This window comes from Equus quagga, chromosome 17 (genome assembly GCF_021613505.1).
Source record: "Equus quagga isolate Etosha38 chromosome 17, UCLA_HA_Equagga_1.0, whole genome shotgun sequence".
Lineage (NCBI taxonomy): Eukaryota > Metazoa > Chordata > Mammalia > Perissodactyla > Equidae > Equus > Equus quagga.
Genome location: NC_060283.1, coordinates 19,575,400 through 19,590,351, shown reverse-complemented (window position 1 = coordinate 19,590,351; position 14,952 = coordinate 19,575,400). Strand labels below are relative to the sequence as shown.

At 38.1% G+C, this 14,952-nt stretch overlaps 1 protein-coding gene and 1 pseudogene across 1 annotated transcript; both read left to right on the top strand.

Moving 5' to 3' along the window:
- Positions 1-638: 638 nt before the first annotated feature.
- Positions 639-3,902, top strand: LOC124228570 (olfactory receptor 5D14-like). Its single transcript, XM_046643098.1, is given in 2 exon segments — positions 639-1,118; positions 2,859-3,902. Coding segments are annotated over 2 exon segments (1,524 nt in total).
- A 3,675-nt stretch (positions 3,903-7,577) lies between these two features.
- Positions 7,578-8,314, top strand: LOC124228569 (olfactory receptor 5D18-like; annotated as a pseudogene).
- Positions 8,315-14,952: the final 6,638 nt, after the last annotated feature.

Genomic DNA, 14,952 nt, shown 5'->3' with positions numbered 1-14,952 from the left:
GGTGATGCATCCGCTCCCTGAGTGGAGCCAATACGATGCTGCTCGTGGAGATGCCAAGATGAACACTCAGTGGACCCCAGCAGAGCGCAGAGCCAGTGGAAGAGGAAGACTCACTGACTAGAAGTGCTCGTGGAGGTGGCGTGTGCACCCATTGCAGGCGCTGTGCCCCGCTTTCTAACTGTCCCTGCAGCAGGCTGGGCGGTGGGTGGGAGGTCAGGGAGGGGTCTCTGGAGGAGGTGGCCCTGAGCTGAATGCTGAGGGAAAAGGAGTTATCCACAGTGCTTTACACACTTTCCGGGGCACAGGAATCACTTGGAGATCTGGTTACAGGGCAGATCCCAGTTCATCAGGTCCTGAGTGGGTCTGAGACTGCCCTGCTCCCCAGTGATATCCATGCTTGGACTGGACATAGAATAGCAAGGATCTTGAGATGATTGTGGGGAAAAGTGAGGGAAAGATAAAGGGGGAAGCACCATTTCTGGCCACATTTCAGCCCAGGCACAGACGCGAAGCTCCAAACAGCCTGGGAGAGCAGAGGTAGAACTTATGCAAGTGACCTGCCCCCAATTACCCTCTGAAACACTCCTATCTCCCATGGATGGGTCCTGTCCCAAGTTCATGTCCTGTTTCAGAGGAGCATGAGGAACCAAACACTTGGGGTCACTCTTGGGGAAGCCAGCCATGGAGGACCTGCTTTACCTCCAGAATGCCCTAGTCAGTCGGTAGCTCCACCTTCCCGGTTCGCACAGCCCAGGCACCTGGGAACCCCTCCTGACCTGTTCCTCTTCCTCACCCTCTCCATGCAATGCATCGGGCAGTCCATAGATTATTCCTTCAAACTCCCTGTGTTCTCTCCATCTCTGCCAACACCCTCCTGTACAGACCACCACTCTGTCTCCTGCCTGGGTCACTGTCGCTCTGCTGACTGTCCTGCCTATGGGGCCCAGGTCACCATGCATCCTCCCATTGACCTCCTCTCGGCAGACACAGAAGACTCTTTAACCCATGACCCAGGCAGGGCCAGAACAAAGCCAGGCTTGGACGTGCGTGTGATGAAGGTGCGGCTGACCCCTGCCCTCAGCCCCCTGTCTCCTGCCTCTGGGTCATGGACGGCAAGGGTGAGCACACATCCCAATGCAGCCCGGACAGCTCAGGCGGTGCTTGGTGGCTGCCTGGCATGTTATGGATAGCTCCCCTTTTCACTCATAAAATGGCTCCAGTTCTGACAAGAAATTTGATGGCCACCAAACTAATACCTTGCATGAGTTCAAACTTTTCCAAACAGCAGTGCAAAATTTAAAAAAAAAAATACAAGCTGATGAGAAAATAGACGGCATGATTTCAATCTAAATCCAAATGCAACCCTGGACAGTCATGAAGTTCTATGCCCAAAACAGGGCTCCTAGAGAGACTGCACAAGGAGGAAGATAGGGAGGTAGTGACCTTCTCCTTTGGGGCCCCTTCTTGTCAGGCTCTGATTCAGTGGCTCTTGGGTGGGACCCCAAAATTTGTATTTTGTCCAAGTCTCTCTCAGGGTTCTGATGCATGGCAAAGATGAACTACATTGTCGTAAGCCATCAACTCTAGGCCTATGTTGAAAGGGCCTGTGCCTTCCTCCGATCCAGCACTTGGGTCCCTCGCTTCCGACAGCTCATGACCTCCTGTTCTAAGATGTCATCAGTATGTCCTTTCATATCCACTCTCTGTCCTTCTCCACCTGCTGTCTGCTGCCGACCTGTAGGGTGTTGGCCACAAGCAGATTCATATCCTTCCAGCTCCCTTTGGAGTCACCAATGGGGAAGCCCAAGAACAGACTGGAGGGAGGCAGGAGTGTGAGCCCAAGCATTGAACCTCCTGGCTACTTCCTGAAAAGATGGCCTTGCGCTGGCTCCGTCTGTGGCTAGAGGCCCAGCTCCTCTCAAGGGCTGACTCAGCATGGTTCTCTTCCTCGGGCTCTCTTCTCTTGATTCCTTGAGGCCTGTAGGTGGTGACAACTGGGCTGTAAGGACCCCTTGTTACTACCTATTGGTTTTTATTGCCGCTGTAAGAAATTTCCACAGACCTGGTGGCTTGAAACAACACAAATTTATTATTTTGCCATTCTGGAGGACAAACGTCCCACAAAAGATAGAATTAAACTTTCCACCTGGAAGTTGTTATTTATCCGTCTCTGTGTATATGCACCTTAAACTGGTATATAACCTCTCACAAGAATGAAAGTTAGTTAGCTCTGAAAGACTTCTTACCTGGTAAATCTTGAGACCCTTAAGAGATATCTGTGTGATGTCTGGGTTGTAACAGAAGTGAACCATAGATTATAAATCCTAATAAAGTGCATGCTATACTCAGAGGTCAAAAGGAGCCATTGTACTTTTCCACCCCTCAGCCACTAATCTATTCAACAAGAGATATAGCCTTTACTGAAGAAAGGCTGCTAAGATTGGATTGATATATTTTCCCAGATTTCTCTAATATTTTACTTTATCCATAAAGTAAAAGCATATTCTCTTAAAGATTTTAGTTGATTTGTGTGTATGGGCAAAATACAGTAGCAATATATGTTACTCTTTGAGCCAAACATTTCACATTTTTCACAGATTCCTTCACTAGTTTAAGCATTTATGTGCAAATACTTCCTATCAGTTATGTGCATGCTATACTACTAGATAATGTGTGACTGTGCACACTACAATATGATAAGTATTTCTTATGGAAACCCAAATTGCAATGGAAATGCGAAGATATTTCAGAGACTCAGCTTGGTTTGGGATATCCATGGCAGTTGTCTGCATGAGGCATGTTCTGCATGGAGGACACTGGGACCAACAACATTTCACATTTTCTTTTGTCTACCATAGGAAGTCAGGACATGTTTGTCCCTCACCTCCATAAATCTTCTTTTTAGCAGAAACAACTCTCTTCCCCCACCTTCTCCTTTCAAAGGCATTGTGGTGATGGTTGCAAGAAATTTGGGTGTGGAGACAACTTCTGTCCTCTTGGGTTTCACAGATTACCCAGAGCTTCAGATTCCTCTCTTCCTTGTATATCTGATCATATATGTTATCACTGTAGTAGGAAATCTTGGGGTGATAATAATCATCAAGATTAACCCAAAATTTCACACTACCATGTGCTTTTTCCTTAGTTACTTTTCTTTTGTTGATTTTTGTTACTCTTCCATCATTATTCCTAAACTGCTTGAGGATTTGATCATGGCCAATAAAACCCTTTTCTACTTTGGCTGCAAGTTGCAGTAGTTCCTGTCCTGCACTGCTGTGGTGACTGAGTGCTTCTTGCTGGCAGTCATGGCCTATGACCACTTTGTGGCCATCTGTAATCCTCTACTTTATACAGTGGCCATGTCACGGAGGCTCTGTGCCCTTCTTTTGGCTGGGTCATATCTCTGCAGTATGTTTGACCCCTTGGTACTCCTTTGTTATGCTCTCCAGCCAAACTTTTCTGAACATAACTTAATCAACCACTTTTTCCATGAATATACTGCTTTAATTGCTGTCTTGAGCTCTGATATACACAGTCCTCACTTACAGTTCTTTGGTTTTGCCACCTTCAGTGAGGAAAGTACACTACTCATCAACCTTGATACATACGTATTTATTTTTGTGACTGTGTTAATTATCTGTTCTGCCAGTGGGTGTCACAAAGCCTTCTCCACCTGTGCCTCCAATCTGACAGCCATCACCATCTTCCATGTGACTATCCTTTTTTTCTACTGTGAGCCAAACTCCAAAAATTCTCAGCAAATTGTCAAAGTGGCCACTGTATTTTACACACTGCTCAACCCCATGCTGAACCCTCTGCTCTACAACTTGAGGGATAAAGAAGAGAAGGATTCTAAGGATGCCTTCCAGAAATTAATAGACACAAAAGTCCCATTTCACTGAACCAATCTCAAAAGATTTTTTTAATCCCAAGAACAATGGGAACAGAGCCTTCTAAAACCTATAGCATATATTTGCACGAGGTTTTTATCGGTGACTGTGATGTTAATATATTGCAAATTGGTAAACTGAAATCCCTTGAGGTTATTTATGTTGCAAGTTACTGAAGCATTGCGTCTTTGTTGGGAGATAAAGATGGATATGCTCTGTGATAAAAGGGAGAGATACTTTTCTGACACAAACAAAAACACACCATACCAACTCATATGGGGTGCAGCAAAAGTGTTCCTAAGAGGGAAATTCATCACAATAGAGGCTAACATTCACAAACAAGAAAAATCTAAAATAAGCAATTTCAACCTACACCCAGCAGAATTAGAAAAAAGAAGAACAAGCAAAGCCCAAAAAGTCTGTAGAAGGAGGGAAGTAATAAAAATTAGAAGAGAAATAAATGAAATTGAAACAAAAAAGACAGTAGAAAGGATCAGTGAAACAAAGACCTGGTTCCTGAAGAAGATAAACAAAATTGAAAAACGCTTAGCCAGACTTACTAAGAAAAAAAGAAAGAAGTCTCAAATAAATGAACTTGGAAATGAAAGAGGAGAAATTACAATTGATAGTACAGATATACAAAGCATTATAAGACAATACTATGAAAAATGTATGCCAACAAATTGGACAATCTAGAAGAAGTGGATAAATTCCTAGACACTTACAATCACCCAAAATTGAATCAAGAAGAAATAGAGACTCTGAATAGAAAAATCACAGTAAAATGGTTGAAACATTTATCAAAAACATCCCCAAAAATAAAAGTCCAGGACTAGATGGCTTCTCTGGAGAATTCTACCAAACATTTAAAGAAAATTTATTACCAATCCTTCTCAAACTATTACAAAAAATTGAAGAAGACAGAATACTTCCTAACACACTCTAGAAAGCCAAAATCACTCTGATACCAAACCCAGACAAGGACAACACAAAGAAGGAAAAGTATAGGGTAATATTGCTGATGAATATAGATGCAAAATCCTCAAAAAAATATTGGCAAATCGAATACAGACATACATTAAAAAGATCATATACCATGATTAAGTGGGATTCATACTAGGGACACAGGGATGGTTCAACATATGCAAGCCAATAAATGTGAAGCACCACATTAACAAAATGAGGAACAAAACCACATGATCCTCTCAATAGACAGAAAAACATTTGACAAGATTTAACATCAATTTGCTATAAAAACTCACAATAAAATGGATGTAGAAGGAAAGTGCCTTAAAAAAATAAAGGTGATATATGACAAGCCTGCAGCCAACAACATACTCAATGGGGAAAAACTGAAAAACATCCCTCTGAGAACAGGAACAAACATGGGTGCCAACTCTCACCACCCTATCCAACATAGTACTGGAGGTTTTGGCCAGAGAAATTAGACAAGAAAAAGAAATAAATAGAATCAAAATAAGCAAATAAGAAGTGAAACTCTTGCTGTTTGTAGACAACATGTTTTTATATAGAGAACCCTAAAATGTCCCTCAGAAAACTATCAAATATACTCAACAATTACAGCAAAGTTGCAGGGTCCAAAATCAACTGGCAAAAATCAGTTGCAATTCCATACGCTAATAACGAACTACAGAAAGAGAACTCAAGAAGACAATCCCATTCACAATCGCAAGAAAAAGAATAAAATATACTGGAATAAATTTAACCAAGAAAGTGAAAGACCTATACAATGAAAACTATAAGACATTACTGAAAGGGATTGATGATAACATAAAGAAATGGAGAGATATTCCATGCACACTCTTTTAAAGAATAAACATAGAGTGTCCATACTACCTAAAGCAATCTACAGATTCAATGCAATCTCAATAAGAATGTCAATGATATTCTTCATGAAAATAGAACAAAGAACCCTAAAATTCACATGGGGTAACACAAGACCTTGAATTGCTAAAGCAATCCTAAGAAAAAAGAACAAAGGTAGGGGCATCACAATCCCTGATTTCAAAATATACTACAAAGATATGGTAATCAAAACAGCATGGTACTAGTATAAAAACAGGCACACAGATCAATGGAACAGAACTGGAAGTCCAGAAATAAAACCACACATCTATGGGCAGCTAATCTCTGACAAAGGAATTGAGAACATACAGTGGAGAAAGAAAAGTCTCTTCAATAAATGGTGTTGGGGAAACTGGACAGCCACATGTAAAAGAATGAATGTACATCATTACCTTGTGCCATACACCAAACATACTCAAAATGGAGCAAAGACTTGAAGGTAAGACCTGACACCATAAAACTTATGGAAGAAAATATAGGCAGTTCTCTTTGACATTGGTCTTAAAAGGATCTTTTTGAATACCATGTCTACTTGTACAAGGGAAACAAAAGTAAAATTAAATAAATGTGACTTCGTCAGACTAAAGAACTTCTACAAGGCAAGGGAAACCAGGATCAAAATGAAAAGACAACCTACTAATTGGGATAAAATGTTTGCAAATCATATATCTGAAAGGGAGTTAATCTCCATTATATATAACGAAATTACACAACTGAACAAAATAAAATCAAAGAACCCATTCAAAAAATGGGCAGAGGATATGAACAGACATTTCTCCAAAGAAGATATACAGGTAACCAATAGGCACATGAAATGATGCTCAACATCACTAGTCATCAGGGGAATGCAAATCAAACTACACTAACATATCACTTTACACCCATTAGAATGGCTATAATAATCAAAACAAAAAATGAAAAATGTTGGAGAAGTTGTGGAGAAAAGGGAACTTTCATACACTGCTGGTGAGAATGCAAACTGGTGCAGCCACTATGGAAAAGAGTATGGAGATTTCTCCAAAAGCTAAAAATAGAAATGCCATATGACCCAGCTATCCTACTACTGGATATCTATCCAAAGAACTTGAAATCAACAATTCAGAGAGACTTATGCACCCTTATGTTCATTAAAGCATTATTCACGATAGCCAAGGTGTGGAAGAAACCCAAATGCCCGTCATCTGATGATTGCATAAAGAAGATATGGTACATATATGCAATGGGATACTACTCAGCCATAAAAAAGGCAAAATTGTCCCCTTCGCAAAACATGGATGGACCTTGAGGGTATTATATCAAGGGAAATAAGCCACAGAAAGGAAGACAATATGTGGAGGGTAAACAAACACGTGGACAAAGACAACTATTTAGTGGTTACCAGGGGTAAGGGGGGTAGCGGGTGGGCACAAAGAGTGAAGGGGTGCACCTATATGGTGACTGACAAATAATAATTGGTAACTGAAATTTCACATTGCAAACTAACATAACCTCAATAGAAATAAATAAATAAATATAAAAATTTAGACAGTTAGCATACCTTGCATAAAAATACATATAGGAATTCTGAAAGAGATGTTTTGCTTAACCTTCCAGTCTTGGTATGGGGTAGTTATCTCAGCTTCTTATATTCTCACTCTCCTTAATATCTTTGTTTTCAGGACTGATTCAGATTCTAAAAGGAGAAATCATGTCACTGTCAGAGAGAAATAAAATTAGGCCATGTTCACTCTCTTGGGCTTCTGAGTTTTCCCAGCACTGCAAATCCTCCTCTTGTTGATTCATCTGGCCATCTACTGTGTCACTGTTGCAGGGAATATTGGGATGATTGTAATAATCAAGATTAACTCCAAACAGAGCACCCCTGTGTACTTTTTCATCAACTACCTCTCATTTGTGGATTTGTGCTATTCCTCCATCATTACTCCCAAGAACCTGGTGAATATAGTTTGGAAGACAGAAATATTTCATTTATAGGATGTGCAGTATAATTCTTTTTCTTTTGTACCTTTGTGGTAACTGAGTTATTTTTATTAGCTGTTATGGCATATAATCACTTTGTGGCAATTTCTAACCCTCTGCTCTACACAACTGCCCTGTCTCCGAAACTCTGTGCCATGCTAGTGGTCAGATCATATTCATGAGGAGTAGCTTGTTCCTTGATACTCACATATTTGGCTATCAAATTATAATTTTGGGGTTTCAACAAAATTGATCATTTCTTCTGTGAATTCTTCTCATTGCTGTCCCTCTCTTGCTCTGATGCTTATGTCAACCAGTTGCTGCTTTTCATTCTCACCACCTTTAATGGGGTCAGCACACTACTCATCATCCTCGTGTCTTATGTGTTTATTGTTGTCACCATTCTCAAGATACATTCAGCCAGTGAGCGCTGCAAAGCCTTCTCCACCTGTGTCTCCCACCTGACCACCATCGTCATCTTCCATGACACCATCCTCTTTCTTTACTGTGAGCCCAACTCCAAAAACTCCAGGAACACAGTCACAGTGTCCTCTGTGTTTTACACAGTGGTGATCCCTATCTTGAATCCTCTAATATAGAGTCTGAGAAATAAGGATGTCAAAGATACAGTCAGCAGAACAATGGACATTAAAGTCTTTTCTTATTGAGTATATTATTTTAGTAGAGTTTGTCCCTGACATGTAAATAAAGTGTTTCCATAAAGATTGATTTTAAAGACACCTTTAAAATTATGAAGAGTTAGTGTTGTACAAGGGAAAGGTACGGGATTTTGGTTCGAAGACACTAAACTTTTCTCTGTCTATTACTGGAAAATAAAACATCTGTCTCTCTCATCCTTAAATTTCCATCTACAAAATTGAGATAATATAAACTACCTCTTAGTCTTATTGTGAAGATTAAAAGGTTACATAGATATAATCTGTAAAACCTTGTATAATCTCAATAAACAATTTAATCTCCTTTCTTATACCTGGAGTAGACTAGACTTTCAATAAACATATGTATTTCTCTTGTAAATCCATAAATAGCAGTTAAAATAAGACTAGTCTTCATCCTTCCAGGAATGCAAAATCCAGTGTTGACAGTAGGGCCATGAAAAAACTGGCCATTGTATAAGGTAGAAAATAAAAAGTATCATAGAGTATTTGAGGGAAAGAAAAGGTCAAATCCATTTAGGGACTTTAGAGACATGTCTTCAGAAAATAGGTATTGTTGGAATTTGTCCTTGGATAAAGAATGGACAGAATTTTAAGAGACACATTTCACCAAGGAGTTTTATTTAGGAGATGACAGCAAGGCAAAATCAAGGAGGTCAAAATGTAATACTGAATCAATTATCCAACATGTTTTTTATTGAGCAAATACTTTATAACATGTATGTGCGTGTGTGTGTGTGTGTGTGCATGTGTGTAGTATTGTATACACAGGTTACTTGGCATGAATGGAAACTAGCTAAGGTATGGTCTTTATTCTGAATATGTTTCAAATGATCTCTTATGTGGCAGTATGATAAGCTGTAATAGGGGCCACTATGGCTTAAAAATAGTATATTGGATCTCAAAATTCCTATAGGATAAAAGTAGGCATGATGAGTGTCCACCTGACTTGCATTTCATACTATAGTTCTGCCTAGAAAGACATCAAAAGCACAATCAATTCTTTATGATTCGTTTCTCTGAACATGAGCATAATCTCTCAATCCTTCTTAACTGAAATTCCTTTAAAAAAAAAAAACTGGAGTTGCCTCAAGTGTTGAAAATTGATACCCTGTTTAACCACATTCAAAATAAGATGAAAACCAAGCAGTCATCAGCATTAAGACCTATTTCATCTGGCAAATTAAAAATACTAGATCTCTCTAACATTAATAACTCACTTTTGTTTGAATGACTTGTATACCTTTCTCCCTCTCTTTAGTCAATATGTCTAGATAAAATTCAAAACTAGTCATCAATATAATGGATGAAATATATTTCCAGGTATTTTGTTAAAGGATAAAAAATAAGCTGAAGAAAAATTTTATATAGATTCAATAAAGTTGTTTAGAATGTTAAGGTTATTTTAAATTTAAGATCATTATTAAAATGATACATTCATATATATTATATGATAACGAATCTATTAAATAACCATTTTATATTGAAAAATAAAATATGTAAGAAACAGTGTTTTAGATATTGGATGTATGATTAGGGATGTATTTCTCTCCTATTGACTTCTCCTTCTCTAGATGTTCACAAATTTATCTTTCACTATATATCTGGCAATTATACAATGTCTAATTTTATTTGGAATTAGGAAATTATTCATATTAATATTAAATTGAATCAATTCTAGTTAATGCCTCTTTATAGAGATTTTATTTTGCTTCTGTCCTGCTTAGACCAAGGATGATCACGTTTTGTGATAGAATCAACACAATCCATTTAGCTTTTACTTTGAGGAAACCAAGGTCCATGATTTTAAGTGAACTGGCCAACACCGTAAAAGAAATTGTTGGTAGAATTAATGAACTCATTGAAGACTACAGACACATCAGAAGCACCTTTTCCAGGAAACACTGGCAAACTCATACATTTTTCACTTTCAAGTTCTAACATTTCAGGAACTTTATGGTAGATTCTGTTGCTTCTATCTAGAACATGACTCATATTAGTAGTCTTCACATTTTTTGGTTATGTGCAAATCAAAACATTTTATTTCTGTATTGCCAACCTTGTAATGGTGCAATAATAATTACACCATTAATTAAAAATATAATTGCACTGGAAATTTGGGTAAAATACAATTAATAGAAATTGATAAAAATGAGGCTGGCCCAGTGGTGTAGTGTTTAAGTTTGTGTGCTCTGCTTCAGCAGCCCAGAGTTTGCTGGTTTGCATCCAGGGAGTGGACCTACACACTGCTTATCAAGTCATGCTGTGGCAGGAGTCCCACATGTAAAATAGAGGAAGATCCTCACAGATGTTAGCTCAAGGTCACTCTTCCTCAGTAAAAAAAAGAGGAGGATTAGTGGCGGATGTTAGCTGAAGGCTAACTTTCCTCAAAAAGAAAAATGAAATGATAAAAATATTTTTGGAAACATTTCTTTGTGTTAGAAATATTATAAGCATATGTTTGGATTTTCCATTTCAATTTATTAAAGCACCATCACAAAGACATCACTTAATGTTAGAAAGCAGGAAGGTTCAGCATCATTTCTATTTCTACTTTTTAATAGATGAAAATACTGAGAGTATTTGGTCATATTAAAGGCAAATGGGAATCGAAACTCTGCCAGAAATTATGCTGTAACACAAATGTCACTCAATTCTTTCAACTCCATCCAAGTTATGTGCCAGTTTCTTATGATGATCTTTCATCAGAATTTTTTTAATAATGTATTAAACAAAATTAGATTGTCTCCAATTTTGTTCATGACCCAAATATTAGAAATTATAACATTCAAAAGTATTTGTTGCCCAGTGTGGTAGAAAACATGGTCCAAATCCTTTAGTCCTCCCTATATCCACACTTCTTTGCAAATTTTCTGATCAGATGGTGGAATCAGTTTCTGCACATCTGAAATGTAAGCTGCTTTTGTGGCTGGCTTTGTCTAACAGAATGTAGCTGAAGTGACACTGTGCCAACTTTAAGCATCTGAGAGGCCTTGTAACTTTTTCACAATCTTTGTGGAAATTTCACAGTCTCTTAGAAAAGCTGTTTTATGAATAAGCACAGACTATCATATTGGATAATGAGAAACAGTCACCAGACTTGAGAGTGAAGCCTCTTAGATTATCTAACCTGCCAAGCTGAAGTCATACACATAGCAAATCAAGCCAAGATCAGCCACGTCAGGATCACTTCAGCAGAACTAACTTACTGACTCATATGACCAATGTAATAAGTAGTTGTTGATTTTGATATTGAACCTGAAGGGCTCACCTGTTGCACAGCTCTGACACCAGGTATAGTGGAAGAAAATAAGAATTTTATTATTGCACAGCACTGAGCAAGGAGAGAGGGCAGCTAACGCTGAAATCTCAAACTCCCCGAAAAGCTAAAAGGGTTTTTAATTTGGGGTTTTGTTAGGGGAGGGGAGCATATGGCCTTGCTGGTCAGCAGCTTTTCCACCAGCCTGTATCTCCTCGCAGGGAGGAGATAACGAATCCAATTGCTTGTTCTTGGCTGTGTCTGTCTCCATGGAGGATAGCGGATTCTGGAGCCAGGAAGCCAGGGAGTAAGCAGAGAATGAAGGTTTTAGTTTTAGCCCCATATGTGCTGGGTTTAACGTAGGTAAACTGATGTCAGGGCTGGTATTAATTTTAACTAACATGTTTTGGAGTGGTTTGTAATGCAACCATTAGAACCACTCACTTTCTTATTTTCTGAAAAGGTTACCACAAAGACCTTCCAAGTTTTACCAGATAATAATTAAGCATATCTGTAATTCTTCCACTTAGAGGCGTGTTGATTAAAAGAATAGAGTTAAAAAGTTTAGAAAATTTAACATATGGTTGATTTCATTGAACCTTGAAAAAATACAATATTCTACTAAAATAGTATTATTGTATGTGTTTTAAATACATTTCATAAAAAACTTAGAGCTTTATATTGATATTATTCAATTTATGGATAATTACCATGCAATTAATTTCAATAAAATATTTATATTTAAATTAATTTTCAAAAAACACCTGCCATGTCTTTAAGACAAATAGTTAAGCACAGTTTCTTTCCTGTGAGAGGGTTGCCCAGATGATATAAAACATCACTGCCAATGATACTTTTCATGGGTAATCTTTTAGTTTTTCTGCCATGAGAATCTGTCCTTTAGGAGGATACATTTTGTGACAATAGCTCCAGGGTTCATTAAGAACAAAAGAATAGATGTTAAAAATTTTTATCATCAATCTACTATATATCTGATTTCAAAACACTGCTGCCTTGGCTAAAATTCATGTCTAATGCTATCAAATTCCAGGAAAAGAAATGTGTATATGTCAGAGAGAAACAAGAAGTTATGCCATGGTTTTGAAGTGTCTTGATTAAAGAAAACTTCAACTTTCATGAAAAACAATATTTCAAATTGTTTTTATGTTTTAGGTTTTGGAAGTTTGCTTTTGTTTTCCTAATCAGGGTAATTCAAGTAGTAATATGTGAATTGAAAAAGGAAATCTTACTTTTGAAAAATGAGAGAAATGGAATTGTGAGAGTGCTAGGTGGAAAGGAGACCCAGAAACACTCCTCAAACTCTGAAAATTATCAAATGGATCAATTTTAGCAAAACATATGTAGGTTGTTGAGAATTTCAAAACTGATTACCTGTAATTAATTACATCCATAGAATTCTTGAAATGTTTGGTACATCCAAGGGCACAAACCACAGACAGTGATTTAAACACTATTGGTTTAGGAAGACACTGTATGCTCGGAAAATGAGCAGATCTGGGAGAGATCCTTGAGCCAATCCCATTTAATGGTCTCTGGCATTGAGTAAGGAGTATGACATTCCAGCACCATTCAGTAGCTCTGTTCTTCCTCGCAGGGTCGTATGTGTGACATAACCCAAAAAGCAGCATATGATTTCATTCTATTAGTGAATCTGTGTGTGACTTTGGGCAAGTTAGACTTGTTTGTGTCTCAGTTACCACATGCTTAAAGTTACATAACTGTACCAATCTCACTTATTTTTATAAAGATGAAATCTGTTAATAGTTGTATTCAGAGCAGTACATAGCACATAGGAAGTGGTCAATGAAAGTGAGCAATTATTAGTATGCTCAGTAAAAGAAGTTCATTACCCCCATATGTTTCTGGCATTTGGCAGAACTGTGGTGTGACTTCAGAATTTATGCTCTCTAGGAAGGTGCTTTTGAGTATGACAGGCAAAGTTTGTAAGACCTATTCATATATTTCACAGCAGCAATGTGATCCCTGGCTCACAGAGCAATGCTTGGGTGCAGCGTGCAATGCCCTGCAATTCATCAAGAACTCTGGAAGTAATCATGTTGAATTATAATAACATGTACCATACTGTGATAGTATTTTCCCCTGTTTATATCTCATAGAAATCATTACTGTTTGAGTCCCAAGATAGTGTTGTTTTCTTGATATCTTATTGATGTCCCACAGAGATCAATGATTATTTTGGGAAGCTTAGGAAGCATAGTCCCCAGAGATATACGGACACAAAAAACATAAAACCTGAAACATTTTCCATCATGACATCTTCAGAAACAAGGGAAGCAATGTCTATCCCACAGGTTGGTTGGTTGGAATACACTCTGGATTTTGGGAATGGATATGAATGATATTTCCCGGGATCTGGAATTTTTTTTCTTGTGAAAATAAGTTATTATAGTCATGTGTAAGAGAAGGATGAATTGTAAATTATGGCAGTGGTATTAGACATATTTTTAAAAATCTGTATTTAGCCTTCTCTTAATTAGAGAGTGTTTTAAGACGTGGCATGTTCTGAGCACTCGTTATGAAAATATTTTCCTTTTCTGTATTGAAAGACAAGCTCAGTGGGAAATGGGAACAACTTAATCTGCAGAATGAAGTATCTTGCAACACCTATTAGCGTAAGAGGGAAAATAGTGTAAACAAAGTGGAAGAACACTTGATTTCTCTCTCCTTCCATCTTGCTCCTCTCTCATACTAACTCCATCTCTGAAATCTTACAAAATCTACGTGGAAATACTACTGACAGTCACTCTGATGCTGAGGGCACAAGTAAGGGGTCCTCAGGACTGCTCATGTGGGGAAACAGACATGGGAACCACCTCTGAAGCAGAAAGGAGAGGAATTATTTTGGCCTTGCGCAAAACACTTTGAAATGTCTCTACATAGCAGGTTTATCAACCTTGGTATGACTGACATTTTGGGACAAATAATATTTTGGTGTTTGCATGTGCCATTGGTGTGCATGTGTGGTGGGAGTGTCAGGTACAACATAGACTGTTCAGCAGCATCCCTAGTCTCAAACCTCTAGATGTCAGTAGCACCACTCCTTACTGTGACAACCAAAAATGTCTCCAGATATCACCACACGTCCCATGGAGATCAAAATAACTCCTGGTAAAGAACCACTGCTCTACAAATAATCAATAGGCTGGTTTTTCATCTTTAGACTTGAAAACAGGAAAAGGATTTTAAAGTTATGTCCTACTTTGAATTCAAGAAAAGAAAAACAACTCACTTTTACTAGCTGTTGAAAGAGAAACCATGT